Source organism: Empidonax traillii, unplaced genomic scaffold (assembly GCF_003031625.1).
Source record: "Empidonax traillii isolate 1590-97213 ecotype Southwest subspecies unplaced genomic scaffold, ASM303162v1 scaffold475:size860808, whole genome shotgun sequence".
In the NCBI taxonomy this organism is placed as follows: Eukaryota; Metazoa; Chordata; class Aves; order Passeriformes; family Tyrannidae; genus Empidonax; species Empidonax traillii.
The window spans coordinates 112,794-128,150 of NW_020955668.1; the positions used below are offsets into that span (position 1 = coordinate 112,794).

At 39.2% G+C, this 15,357-nt stretch overlaps 1 protein-coding gene across 4 annotated transcripts in view; it reads left to right on the forward strand.

Annotated features, from left to right (window-relative positions):
• LDB3 (LIM domain binding 3) overlaps positions 1-15,357 on the forward strand; it is a 117,605-nt gene that overhangs the window by 43,316 nt on the left and 58,932 nt on the right. For all 4 annotated transcript variants that reach the window (XM_027895958.1, XM_027895959.1, XM_027895960.1 and 1 more), the window contains one exon: positions 7,460-7,535. In XM_027895958.1, the coding sequence (XP_027751759.1) occupies positions 7,460-7,535 (76 nt within the window). The remainder of the gene's footprint in view (positions 1-7,459; positions 7,536-15,357) is intronic.

Consider the following 15,357-nt stretch of genomic DNA (forward strand, 5'->3'; position numbering starts at 1 on the left):
ACCTCCTGGGCTCTGTGTTCTCCCTGGCTGGTGCTGCTGCAGCACGTCAGTCCTGAGCAGTGGGCACAGGCTGGCCCTGGGGTGTTACTGCATTACTGTAACGACAGCTCCAAACACCAATACCAAACACCTCCAAAGGAAGCAAATTCTTTTGACAAGTCCTGGCTACCCTTCTCGACTCAGCAGTCAGAGGACATGGAATTATGTTTTCAGTCAAAGTCTCTCGGGTATTGGCCTTAATGGAAAGCTCACTCAAGTGTTTGAGTGTGGAAACAGGGAAAGTGAAGGCCTGAATGAGGCAGACTGCTGTTAAGATCTAATTATCCATGTTCACTAATTTTTCTCTGCCATATATGCCAGTCAGAAATGCTCTAAAAACCACGTGGCACATTGTAAGGTCCACATCCCAGCAAAGAGGAATTACAGGAAAATCAGCTAAATAAATACATCTCATTAGTAGCTTCAGGAAACTAACAAAAGTAATTCGTGGTCAGGATGCCCTAAGTATCCAGAGCTGGGCTTTTGCTTTTAGAAAATGTTGAGTGGTAAGGGGAAAACCAGAGTTTTTCTGCATAGTGTTAGAAATCTGTTTGGATTTGAACAACACTTGAACTCCTCTGACTGACCAGAAGGCAGTTACAAAGTTGTATGTTATTATTTTGTGAATCATTATGTCTTTGAAATTCAGCTGCAACATTCTGATTCTGGAGCTGGCTCTTTAGGGTAACTCTCTGCAGCAGTCCCCAGAGCTGCCCTGAAATCTGTACCTGAGGGGCTTTCACCTTTAAGGGAGCTGTTAAGAAGCCAAGAGCTGCAGGACTGCAGGGGAACTTGATGATACTGGAATGGGATAGTCTAAGTCTCAGGTACATTATTTGTATTGGAGGTGAAAAATAAACAGAGTAAATCACTGTGGTTCACTTCAGGTATGTAAATATTTGATAGTCAAGTCTTCACAATTGTAATTTATTATGTTTACTGAAAAGAGTTGTGTCACATCTCAGGACCAGGGTATGGTAGGCTACATCCAAGCACTGAATCTTTATTCAGTGTCTCTTCTGCTCCTTATGAATAACAGCTAATTCTTTGCTTTACATTACTAGATCTTTTCATGACTCAAACATTTCTTCTGATCTTTTTCTAATTTGTATGTTTACCTTCAATAGATTTTCTAATATCTCTCAGTAATTATAAATAATCACCTAATAATTAAATCATTAATAATACATAATTATGCCAAAATGTAAGATTTCAAGGAAGACACTATATCTGAAGGTTATATACCATTAAGCTTTGATCCCTCTCTCATAAATTTGATTGCATTTCAGCCTCTCTTTTTTTTTTTTTTTTATTGTGAACCGACATTCTCTAGCTAGGCAATCCAAATTCTGCAGTTAGACAATTTATTTTTGCGGTGAGAGTAGTGGCTTCTTATTTATAATCAATACCTATTTATATATTTCTGAGTATTTCAAGTGCTGTGGGTTTTCCTGCCCTGGGCTGGAAGTACCCCTTCTATTCTCCTTAACGTTTCTGCTGTTATTTAAAGCAAGGTCTGTGAGGAACATCTGATGCTTTTACCTGATTGACAATAGCCATAGAAAACATGCAAATAAAATGTAAAAAGGAAAAATAGCTCATATTGTCCCTCCAATAGAGTTCCTTTCAGCCTAGTTAAAATGTATTTTACTTGTGAATCCCATGCTATTCAAACGGAGTTATTATGGGTAACTAGAAAAGCTGTGCAAAAGTCCTGTAATGCAGTCTGAAGTAAAATGTGAATTTGCTTTGGGTGAACATTAAAAATTCAGGTAAGTAGCATTGTGACGGTAATATAAGTAAGCAAAACTAATAAAATACCTTATTTAAGCTTAAAATGTAGCACCTTAGCAGTGTGAGAGATTGGAATGATGATATTCTGATGTCAATAAGGTTGCTGCAATCCCTATATAACTGAGTGATCTATTTGGTAACATCATTAAAGCAAGTTCACTTTCAAATTCTTATGATCTTGCTTATTATTACTTAGAAACAAAGTTATGTTTTTTATGTAAATGAATGTATTTCTTCAACTGTGTGGATTGCAATACATACAAATTCAGTCCATGACAGCATAAGTTCTGCAGCTGAATGAAATTCCCTTGGGATGAAGTCATATTTCCTTACGGGTTACCTGGCTTTTTGGTAGTGATAGAGAGAGGAAATCCTTGGAAATGGTTTAGAAACAGCACAGAGACATCAAGACGGAGAGAAAAGGAGAGATAATTTGCCTGAATAAAGGTGTTCATGGAGGTTTAGTGCGGAGCTTGCTGTGTGTGTTGGGTGAGTGCCAGGCATGTGTTCAGCATCTTATTACTCTGGGGATAACTGTCACACACAGGGCAGAGCTGCAGAGACACTGCCAGAGCCTCCCAGTTTGCCCACAGTTGCTGTTGGGATGGAGGAATTTTAGGGTTGGTGCCAAGTTAACTAAGAGGACAGGGAGGCATCAACAGCCAGTTGCTCCATTCAGGAGGAACAGACTGGAGGGCAGAATGTGGGGCAGTTCAAGAAAGAAGGGGTTTTGCAGAGCAGGGGAGAGGGTAGGAGTTAGGAAGATGCAACGGGCACTGTGCAGATGCCACAGAAGTAGAAAGGGTCAAAGAGAGACAAAGAGAGCCTTTGTGAAAATCTCAGCTTCAGAGACACTGGCTCCAGTTCCCTTTCTTTCCTTCCTTTCGCAAAAATCTCCAAGGCTTCTTCCCTTTTCCTTTGCCTCGCTGTCCCTTAGTGTTTGTGGTTGCCTCTGACTCAGATCCCTTGTAAGGGAAAATGGGTGTTACAGACTTAGAAACAGCTTTTTTATTGGATAGCTGCTGCCTTTTAGGCTGATGCCATTTGTGCATGAGAAGTTCTTGTCCATATGTTGCTGTGGGTATGAACATTAGGTCTGGAAATTGTAATTACCCACCTTGCCATCCGAGTGCAGGGAAATAATTAAGGAACCAGTCATCCAACCAAATGCTAATATTTGCATTTGCCACTGATATACAGAGAGCAAAACTGCTGATGGAAATTTTTTCAATTGTATTGCAGGCACAGATGATGACCTAAGAGAGGGAAAGTAGGTCTCGTCCCAGTCCCAAAGCAACCGCAGTTACAACTGAAGTCCTGTGAAATGTTCAGGACTTTGTGATTCTCACTGGAGCCACTGAGACTGGTTGCTGATATCCCAGGCAGGGCTTAGAGAATTAAACCATGGTATCATGAGACTCAAGATTTTCTGTGCAAGACTTAGAAGCAAGGAGAAGCTTCTGTTTGGCTGCTTAATTCACTGGTTAGCTGGAGATTTAACTGGCACGTTGCTATCTCAGCTCTTGTTAGATGGACACCTCCAATTGCTAACCACGAGTAATACCTAGTTGATCCTATTCCATTCTCTTCCCCACACTCCCATCATCCCCACCAAATTGTCAGGAATATTGATCCATTAAAACAAATATATATCAGACACCCAATTCTACATGCTCCGTTGTTTTGCATTCTGCAAATTCACACTCCACTCCAGAATGACTCCATTTCAGTTAGGTGATAGGTAAAGTATGTAAAAAGTGTTCTAGACATTTCTAAACCTAATCTAATCTGGTTTGTTACCTTTCCATGAACTTGACCCTTTTAATTTTCCAGTAGTTGAAATATTAAGATACAGTTATTAAGATGCTCAACAAGGTATAAAGAAGTGCTTGTGTCTCAAAATAAAAGCAAAAGCTTACTCTAAGGAAGAAATGTTCATTTTAGCTGTCCTGAGAATTAGAAAAGGTAGGCACTGACTGGTGAAGATAGAAGTCCCATGAAAATGAAAAAGAACTATTATCTCTTAGATCATGTCACCTCTCTGCAAGTACAGTATTGTGCTCCTCTGAGGGTGCAATTTAAACTGATAGTGAATCCCAGAACTCCTTTGCAGCCCTTCCTTAGGCAGGCAGCTCCTCAATGCAGTTGGCTCCTAATGAACCTTTGTTGTGAGTGCAAAAATAGCAGGGTTGAAGTCAAGTGCTCTTCAGTTAAAGATATATTTAGGTAGGTGGGAACAAGTAGAAATTTTGACAGCCATTTCAGCAATGCTATCAAAATTGAACTGCTTTGCAAAACCGCATCCATCTTGGTTTTGAACCTCATTAAAAAAGAGAACCAGTATTGAGGGAGAGGAGAGGTATATCTGAGGAAAGGAAAAAAGTTTTAAAAAACACGGGAATGATGTATTTGGTCATCATTAGAACTGTTCTGAGTTTTCATTTTTAAATTAGTTGTTTCCATTTTAATTTGGAAAATATAGAAAAAAATGCCTGGAAGTTGAAATCTAATTATTTGCTTAAGAAAAAGAATCTTGATGGGAAATTCCAACATCAAATCTAAAATTATCACAGTAATTTGTGAAATTTGGGCTTTCATCCCTCTCATAACCCTACTGAGCAGGAACACTCCTCAAGTGTTTGGAATAAAATAATTTTGCGATCAATGGATTAAAGTGTAAACCTGGACATATATGTGTTTACCACAGCACTATCATCACTTGAAAAGCAAACTTATGTTGCTGTAGGGTTGGATTCATTTAGCAAAAGAGGGAGGGAAAAAATATTCTGAACTAGCAGATGTTTTTCCCAGAGAAGTAATGACTCTTATGTAAATAATCACTTTATTTTGCAAGTGCATAGAGATTCATTCCACAAATTGATTTCACCTCTTCTACCCTTTTGTCTGGTGCAATCTCCTGCTAAATCTAGCGAGTCTCACTATGTTTTTAAATATCAAAGCTATAAACATTCAGGGCAGAGTTATGTAGGAACCTCATTGTTTTCAAGTAACATCTTGAAACCTCCACCTTGATATAAAATGAAAATCCTGGTTGGATAGCACTGTGAATGGCAGGTGTAGTTTATCAGTAATATGGAAGGAATGCAGCTTTTTAACATCATCTTCTGTGGTCAGGTAATGAGTGAGAAAAAAAAAAAGTACAACAAACATCAGAAGTGCTGGAACAGTCTGGTAAGTAAATTCCTTTGCTGCAATACAACTATTTTCTAGTTATGCATCAAACATGCAGTGTGGTGTTGTTTGCTACACCTCTGTACGTGGCAAACCACATTTCCAGTGCTGTGCAACTCTGGCACTAAAATTCATGATCAGGGAGCAGAGCAGGGGGACACAACGTGGAATGCCCAGGCCCACCCCTGTCACTTCACAGAAATAACTGGGTGTACTTGGAAACGACACCGTTGGAAAGAGGATCAGAATCTTCCCCTAAGTCTTTGTCTGTTCATAAATTGTCACTGTCAGTTTTCAGCAACTCCGAGTTATGAGCTGCAGTTGGGGTTTTTTCCCCTCTTTTTTGCTGTCTTTAATGATGTATGTGCATGTCTCATGAATGTGATTTATTGTTTCTCTTTGTAAGCTAAGATGGCTGGAGGAAGGGTATGGCACTTATTCCTGAGGGAAGAGCAGTTAGTAACTTGCCTGAGGAAAGTTTGTTCTAGGCAGTTAGTGATTAGCTCTTGCTCCTAGAACTTGAAAGTATATCTTTCTCAGATAATTATGTCTTAGGGAGTATATTGTGATATATTTCAGCTATGAGTATGAATACTAGTGCCTTTAACAATTTCCTAGCCTGTTGTTTCAGGAATACTTTGTCAGAGAATTTCACAGGGTAATCAAACATTGTTTAACAAGATGCCAGTTTCCACGGTCTGCTCAGGCTGTTCCTTTTCACAGTATCGGTTATGAGATAGGCATCTATTACATTGGCTTTGTTTTCAGCTCTCAAAGTAGCAAGATTTCCATATGTGGAAATTTTCTAGATCCTGTGAGGATTGCTGCTTTCTCCTAGGTGGTCTTTTTTTGTTTGTTTACTCCTGTTTATGGAAAAATTTCATGTGTGGCAGCAAAAGCTGAACACGGAGCTCAGTGTGAAGCTCGGTGCTAATGCAGGGATTGCCACTGTGGATGAGCCCAGCTTTTGTCTAGCTCAGCTTTCCCTCTCTGATAGATGTCATTGCAAAGTGTTTCAGAGGAAAGTGCAACACAGCCCTCAGGAAGGAAATAATGAACCTAACACAGAAGGTCTCTCCCTATCAGTCTTTTAAGTTGTACCTTGAAAAATGAGAATCTATATGTTTATTTATTATACACAGTCTAAAGCTGCTCTTGGGGTTTTTGTTGTAACTATAACTATCTCATCCTTTCTCATATCCCGCTTATTCTCATAGTCTCAATGATGTTTTGTTACAATGAGTTTCACCTTAGGTTAATCAAGTGCTCCAGGAAAAGATGTTTGCCTTTATCAATTTTATATGTGTTGTCTTCAATTTCACTTAATGTCCACAAGTGTAGTTTTATTTTCCTGTTTCTAGTTTTCATTATTTTCTAAGCTCTGTCTTCCATTATTCATCTCCTGTCTAAAGCAAACAGTTCCTGATGTGTCAGTCATCTCTACTTGATTTTTTTAAGTTTTTTTTTTTTTTTCATTTTTGTCCCTGTCCTAATTTTGCAGTGTACTTTTTCAAGATTAGAATTCGAGGCATCACCCTGATCTGTAGCTTGGTAATGGGATATTACTTGTAAAATTCTGATTATTTTGACTATTTTTGCATTTTTCATTTAATTTTCTCTGGTGATCCCATGTGTACTGGGAAGATTTCAGTGGAATGTTCAGCACTATGCAGATTTGTACAACACCTCCCACAAATACATCTTCACTTACCTGAGCATCCTACAAGTGCTTCAGTTAGCATTTGTCACTCTGCTTTCTTGGTTGTTTACCAATGAAAGGGCAAACTGTGTCTTTTGGAAGCATTTTAGGCTGGTTTATTTTTGTTTTTTTAAATGATCAAGTATGTGTCAAATACTTGACAGGGGAAAGGCAGGCATTTGGAGTAGCTAATTCAGTAGTGTTCTGCTCCTTGTGAAACTAAATTGTCTGAAATGAGGCCCATGTTTCTTCCTGCAGAGAGGTGTAAATAATTGCAGTTGCTCTACACTGGAAACTATTAAATAATGATCTTTTAAGGGGTTGTTCTTGAGATGCCTCAGCACCAAAGTTTAGCCTCTGCATTTCAAAACACCGTTAAGTCCCTTTTCCCAGAGCGCTGCCCAAACCTGAGTTTATCCAGTTGTGGCTGATTCTCATCTATGAAAATGCAGTTTGCCACAAGGTATTGGAAAACAGATGACCTCCCAAGTCAGAGGGTGCTTCCGTAACTGGTGGGTTTTCATCATTCAGAGAAACTTTCTCAAACCATTTCTCACATATAAGACCTTTGTAAATGAGGATGTAGACGCATGATGATTGATAGAAAAAGTCTAGGTTATGCTGAACTTTCACTCCTGATGAAGCACCATTTTGGCAAGAAATTATAGCTGAAAAATAGGAGTCCAGATTGCTCATCTTTTATTCTGGTTTGTTTGTTTGTTTGTTTATCCCCAGATCTAAACGTCCAGTGCCAGTTTCAACCACAGCTCCCAGAATTGACTCTCCCAGGGCTGTAATCCCCCACCAGAAGGTAAGTGACAAATTCTCAGCCAAAATGAACACCATTTTTATCTACTGCAGTGAAGGTGAATAACTACTCCAGGAAATAGCTTTTGCCTGCCCCAAATGAGTAAACATTGAATGAATGCACAGGCAGCAAACTGCTGCAATGCAATTAGTGATCTGTATTTTCCTAATTTTTGATTAGCAGGACCAAAGCATCCAGCAGCCTCTGATGTGATTTTGTCTAAACCACTCTGAGCAGCTTGTTTTCATCTAGGCTGCAAGAGGCTACTAAAGCTTCTCAAAATATACATTTGCTTTTGTAGATTATTGGGGGAGATCCACTAGACTGTATCTCAGTCTATCCAAATCCTGACTACAACTGAAAAGTCACTGACTTGGAAAGAGGACATGAGGCCTTTTGAAAGCTTGCATCATATTGCACTCTTGTCACAGTATTCAAAAGAAATGAGAATAAAAAAATAAAGAGGATAAGTCAATTTAATGAATAACAGCAAGTGGCAGAGGAAACGGATGGCTTGGTTTCTGTAGTCAAAGCTCCTCATCTTTCATAAAAAAACATTCATTTTAGAGCAAGCAGCATTCCTTGACTGCACCTGGCAACTCATCTTCTGTATCTTTGGAGGCGCTGAGGAGCCAGGATACCTGAAAGATGGTGGATATGTCCTTAGGCTCAGGCACTGGGGAGGATGTTAGGATTGCTGACACGTTTCATTAGATAAATGGAGAGGAGGTGAAGTCTCCATTGCTGCAACTCATCCCTTCTGTCAGGGCCAGTTTCATCCCTAGCATACATTGAAAAATAAGAAGCACTGAAGATCTAAATACATGGGGAATTAGATGACGTTCTACTGGTTTTGGCAGTTCTGACATCCACAGATCAATTTTAAGTAATTTTTATAAACACTATGCCTTCCAAATTCAGAGCAGAAGGTAACATCATCCCTGAAACTGTCTCAAATAGGTTCAAACTAACAGAGAATGCACTTGGGGAGAATCATTTGATTCAATTTTATTTTGTGAAATTTTAAATGAACCTGACTGGCCATTTATTAGTTGAGACAAAAATGTTATTTCAGGCTGGATCTTGTAAACTTTTTGGCAAGGGAAGATGAAATTAAGGATTTATCTTGCTCAGAGTTGTTTCTGCTTATATCATGATTTTATAAAAGTTATCTTGGAGAAAGTTACCGGAAGAGTCACCAAACAGCATTATGAAATTGCTATAACAAAAGCAATGGATCATTTTTTTTAGTTAGACTGGGGTTTGACTGCACCAGCAAAGTAATGGGGACAGGAAGTGGAGAGATTTCTTATTTCCCCTCAAGAATTGCACAGAGAGCTGTTAGTTTTCAAGGCAGTGAGTGGATATGTCTCTTCAGAGTTATTCACGAACACAAGACTGACAGACACCTTTGGGGACTCCCTGTGGCATCTGCACAGGTATGAAACATTTGTCTGCTTCCACCACAGTCACACAGAGCTTTTATAGATTGGATTTTCATGACTCTGTGTTGGGTGCATTTCTTCCTTGTCAAGAGTCAATTTGAAAATTACTGCCATGGGTATTCAAACCTGTTTATCACACAAAATATTTTTCTCCCTTAACTATCTACCATATGAGAAAGTTAACTCTTTGCGCTGTAGGGCTTTCCTAAAGGTCCTAAAAGAGCCTTTGGCACGATAGCTGTAAAGATATTTTATGTCTCCTATCCTAACCCTTCAGAGACAGATGAGGATCTAAGGACTCAACCCATTTTCAGGAGCTTGCTGTTTCAGATTTTGAGAATTCTGTGCATTGGTGCTTAGGAAAGGTTTGTAGGAGCTGTTGTGAATGGGCTACAGGCAGTGCTGGCAGCTGGAAAAGAGAATTACTGGAGCCTTTCTGGAGGAAAAAGGTGACATCCAGGAGAAGGTATGGTAGGAAACAGTCTATTCAGAATTATCTTGGGTCTTTGGTCCAGAGGGAAGAGGTAGCAGTAGAGTGCTGGAGTGGGGGACCCTTTGCAGATCAAGAGGAGGGACATTTATGTCACTGGTCTACACCAGACTGGTCTACACCGTAGGCAACAGTAATTTTGAAGTGAAGAAGAATTCTTCTCTGGAGGTAATTTGGAAGGGAATGAAGGCATTGAACCATCAGAGAAGTCTCCAAATCCAGAATAAAAATTCTTTACTGATAAACAATGGTATGGTGATGTTGCAGTAAGGTATGGTACAGTAAATATACTTTAAAAATCAAGGTTTCTTTGCTTGTCCCTTTATTATTTCTAGTAACAGTACCACTGTAGAAATGAGGAATTCTGTGACACATAGCCAGAAGCTGTCACCTCCACATCACTGCTTGACAGTGTTTAGACTGATGGCTCACGTGAAGTGAATTTGATTGTATTTCCAAAAAAACTAGAAAAAAACTGCATTACAAGACAGTCGTGACAGTGTCGTCCTCAAACATCAAGAGAAGTTTTTCTCACCCTTCTCTGGTTAAGGTTAAGGCATGTCAATGTGAGCTAAACAATCTGCATGTGCAAGTTCAGTGTCTAGTTTAAACCTGAAATTCTCTTGTACATAATGCTGATCTGATTGCAGCTTCCACTAATTTTCAAGCATGCATTTCTTCTTTGAGTACTGTGGTCTTGGGATGTTTGTATTTTAGGGAATTAAGCATACATTCTGTCACAAAGGTCAATCATTCTTTCACATAGCTGATCAATGTTATGGATGATAGAGGTTCTGCAACCATAAATAAGGCACTAACTGAGCTGTAGGGCAATTATTGGAAATACATGTTTGATTTATTTGAAGTTTCACTATATCCTTATCTGACATTAATGTCAAACTGGAAACAATGCTCATTTAGTTTAGTCAATCTTTCTTAATTAGTCAAAAGATTTAGTAGTCTTTTGCACAGGTGTGGCATAGTTAGAAGGACAGAGTTAATGTTGAAAGCATTCAAATAACAATAAGAATCAACATGAATCCAGGGACCGAAGCTAAGCCATCATCAGTCAGTGAGCTCCTGCAGCTCTTCAGGGGTGACACAACACAGGTGAAGATTCAGCTCAGTGCCATTCAAAACATTCAAGCTGCAGCTTTAAGGCTAAACGCAGCTTTAACCTCTGTTCCTGAGCACGAAGGCATTGACAGCCTCTTCAATTTTAATAGCATGACTGTGTGGTGTGATGTTTAGGAAACAGTGCTGAACACACTTACTTTGGAGTCCCAGTGAGGATCTTGTAGTACTCATGATTTGTTTCTCCCAAATTTGGGAACCTATGTGGCTAAGAGAAAATGGAAGAAGAGATGATTGACTTTTTAAGTAAAGTATAGGATGGAAGAGCTGGCTCAGCCAAAAGCAGTTTGTTGGATGTCTGAGGAGAGTCATTTAATGCCATGCTGCCTCAATTACCTTCTTTCTATAAAAAACTTAAAAGCAACAACTGCTTCTTGGACATGTTAGATGGTAAAATTCATTAATATACTGTTGAAATCTTTCTCCCAGAAGTGCAAAAGGTGAGTTAGAACTGCCAGGTCATAGCAATAGGTAATTAGAAAATGAGCTGTCAAAGGAAGAGCACCTGCAAAACTCAGTATTGTGTCTTCCAATATAAATTTGTTTCTCACTTCTCTGATTTCTAAGAAGCAGCTTTGCCTTTCATAGAAACTGGATGTTTATAAAGAGAAGTATAATAATAACATTTCACAATGAAACTCCTCTGCATTTATCGGGTTTAAGCTCATTCACTGACGTTATGCTGGGAAATGAAAATGCAGTTTTCCCCTTGCAGTAAGGGATCACTGCCCGATCCTGGCATCCTTCTCGAGGGAAGCCCATTGCTCAGTGTCAGAGCCTCCTCTTCTGGTCGGCTGCAGGGGTAGCATCAGACTCCCATAGCTGGAAATATCAGCCTGCTTTTCCAGCCACAGAAACTGAAACAGAGCGGGATGAGAGATGGGAAACAGGGCAGCACTTGTTACTGTTGGCTGCATTCCGTGTGATGCAATGCCCAAAGCTGTGCTGCTGCTCAGTATTAGAAATTTGCCCCTCAAAGACAGAAATGGTTTCAGAAATACTGCACTGATCTGGTTTTGCCATTGGACAGGAGAAAAAAAAAAAAAAATCAGAAATACCCTACCAGGAATAAACTGAATGAGGGATTCTTTGTTAGGCACAAAAGGAAAGAGCTAAATATGCTGATGTTCGGGCAGTAATTCCTCAGAAGAGGTTATACAGCTGTCTCTGATACACTTCCTCAAAAAGGAGAATGCTAACCTGGCACTGCTAGGTTCTTAGGAATTCTAGTGTTGAGTTACCATCATGCTGGTATTCCAGCTAGAAATTCTTTGAGGAGTGAAACCAAAACTCTATTCATGCCATAAAGGTGAGCAAAATCATCAACCATCATTTTTTATGGCTATCCTATAATTTTCCCTTTGCCTACTGTTACTGTCCAGTAACACAAAAACATTGAAAGTACATTAGGATTTTTAAAATAGCTGGCCTTTCTCTCATTAGCAGTTGAAACTGATACTTTTTGATCAGCTCTCCTTGCATGTCCTTTTTATTTTGAGGTTTGGAAAGGAAACCCACAGTTAACTGAGAGCCACAGAGTTTTCAGGGTACCAAACAAATATAACTCTGGCATATCCTTTTTCTTTTCTCTTACTTTTATATTAACTTTCTGTTTAATAATTTTATCCCTCTCTTCTGGCATCTAAAACTCGTTTGCACAAGTGATGACTTAATTTTTGAACAGGGCCTTGTGCATTTATCCCTCTTTTTCAACACATTTTTATAGACAACCTCTGTTCTTTGCTTATTTAATGATATTTCAAAGCTTGCAGTAAACCACTTAGGGGGTGGCCATTTGCTGTTTTCAATGTCAGCGTGTAGTGACCAAAGTATGTATTTCAAATGTAGTTATTTAAAAAGGCATAGTCTGAAAAATGCTTTTAGGGATTATCTGTTCCTACAGGCAGCTGTTAATGCCAGCTAAAATCTCTTCCTGTTTATTATTAAGAAAAATTATATCAGTTCATTTTATCTGCCTTTTTTGAATCAAAATGTCTTATATGTGTTTAATGTTACGACTAATTACATCCTTAGACCTTCAGTGGTTTTTTCAATAAATTTTAATTAATCAGGCCATGTTATCTTGATTTTTTTCAAATGTATGCTCCCTGAACTTAAATATGCCATATAGAAAAATCCAAGAGGACAGCATAAATATTTATTTTTCTAGTGAAATTTAGTATGAAAATTAGTAAATTACATTAATGATAACCGATAGTAGCAAAAGTATAAGATCAGAGGCCAGATTGTTCTCAGGCCTATGTTTCATACAAGGCTGTGGGGAAGATGAGTGTAAGATGTTAAAGATGGTGATTGAAGTGCCAGCCCAAATGAAGGAAAATGTCACTGCAGGCCACCACCTGCTCTTGAACCAGCTTTCACTGATGCCGGACTGTGGGCTCCATTCCCTCTGCAGGATAATGTCCCCTGCCTGTCCCTGTCCCCTGAACTGGACTGCAGCAGGCAGCATTCCTGCTGGGCCTCTTAACTGGGAGCAGCTGGGTCCTGCCTGTGGCTGCAGCAGGTCCAGGTCCAGAGAGAGAGGTTGAAGTGCTCCTTTTCCTGTAATAAAAGCAATGTAGCCCAAGTCAGGCTGGAGCCAGGAGCTTCTGCAATAAACTAGAATATCCCACCTCTAGAAAAATCTGTAAATTGCAAAGCATTCAAATAGTTTGTTGGATACCTCAGCTACAGACTATTTTTTTTTAATGCAAACAAAACAAAAACAAAAACAAAAATTTTTTAAAATACAAACAGAAGTGAGGAATAAAACAGCTTTTGAAACTATGTAATTCATTCTTTTAAAAGTTGTTAATGAGTTTTGGCATTCAGGGTGCTAAAAAGGCAAACATTGAAGAGATGTTAAAGATAATCGACATCAGAATCTAGCCATTCCTGTTCCAGTCACCAAACCTTTAGAAGTGAAAGAATAACAAAACCCAAGAGTAAAGGTATAAAATGCCCATCTGAAAGTGAATTTCATGTTTCTCTTTAATAAAACCGTCCATATTTCAGGTAGGCAGACTTCCAGAAAGTATAGAGCTGTGGTCTTCACACTGCCAGCAGCTGGAAGGAAATGAAGCAATTTAACCCTAATGGTGCTCTGTGCTTCCCACAAGGTGCTGGGTGCCCTTCAGGCCCAGGTGTGGCACCAGAAGGAGCCTGAAGCGGTGATGAGGTGGTTTTAGGCAACAAGAGCACAGAAGTTTTACATGAACATGCCTCAGAACTCACATGACAACTTATCACCTGCATTGTGCTGCTGATAAAGCACTATTTTTCTTTTTTTAATATCACCTTTATTTTGGTTTAACTAAGTTGCATTAGTAGTGAATCATTTATGAAACTGAAGTGTAGGACTGTGTTTTTCCAGGGTGATTCTTTTCTCGATTGTTTCTAATTTGGGCACCAGCACAGACTTCTATGGGTATAGCTATTGCAGGAGAGATTCCTGTGGCTTGCACCCTGCTGTCCCAGTTAGGAATATTATCTGGGACATGACAGTGGGATCATGCACACATCATCAACATAGTCACGCACACATTCCTTCAAGTGTAAATTATGCAGGAATGATCCTCATAGAAGCATCTTCTCTGTGGAGCAGTGCCTGCCCTCCAATCCTGTTGGTCTATCTGCTAACCCTGCTGCATGGCCTAATTAGCATGAACCAGAGCCCAGGAAAGCAGTGCCATGTGTGAGCTTCCATAACTTACAGTGCACTCATGGGAAATAGAAAATGGAAAATGGTGTGGTTTAGAATCATTATGTGTTTATAATAATGGCATTGACTTTTATGTTGGTATATTATTTTAAATGATTCTGACCTCAAGACATTTTTATAAGATTTTTAATTATACTAGAAATTAATGGACAGTGTTATGTTTATATAAAATTATTGCTGTGAGGTTGACTAGTAGCAAATGCTCTTTTAATGTTAAGCTTTAGTTGTTGATTTCAACTAAAACCCAGTAAAAAGTGCCTGAGTATGTTTTGCTTCCCTTATTTGGAAACAATGCATTTCTTTGTTGAAAATCTTCCCTGAAAATTTGAATGCTTTGACCCCAACCTATTTATTGCAAGTTTATCAACATGTTTACAGCAGTAATTGCAGATGTTATGTTTGCATGTGTTCTATGATTGCTCTTTTCTTTTTTTTTCTTTTCTTGGCCTGCATGTTTGCTTCTACAGGAACCTGCTTGGGAAATCAATGGCAACAGAACAACCTTCAGCCCTCTAACTAACACGGCGACTGGGCCTGTGGGTAGTGGTTTAGCAACCAATGGAACGTTTTCAGGCTACCTCAACCAGCAAGAGATCAGCTTTTCCAATAGTTCTTCCTACTTAAAGACTACCACAGTTAGATCTTCCATGTCCTCTCAGTCTGTGACTCCTGACATTTCACCTGCAAAGAGTATTCTAGGTTCCAAAGCAAGCCCTGTGCTGGCTGGGGGCAATAGCCCTGCCCACCAGCTGAGCCCTGCAAGGCAGTATAACAACCCCATTGGCCTTTACTCAGCAGAGACTCTCAGGGAAATGGCTGAGATGCATAAATTAAGTCTCAACCGAAGGGCTTCAGAAGGTGGACTTCCTAGAGGGTAGGTAACGTATTTAATATTTCAATAAGTAATGAATTTGCTGAAAAATTAATGTAATAGTACCTACCCTATTGTGTATTTGTCTGGTAATCACGATTAAGGTCTGAAACAATCATTACATTTTCCAGTAACCCCCAAGACGTTATCATCACAGGATAACT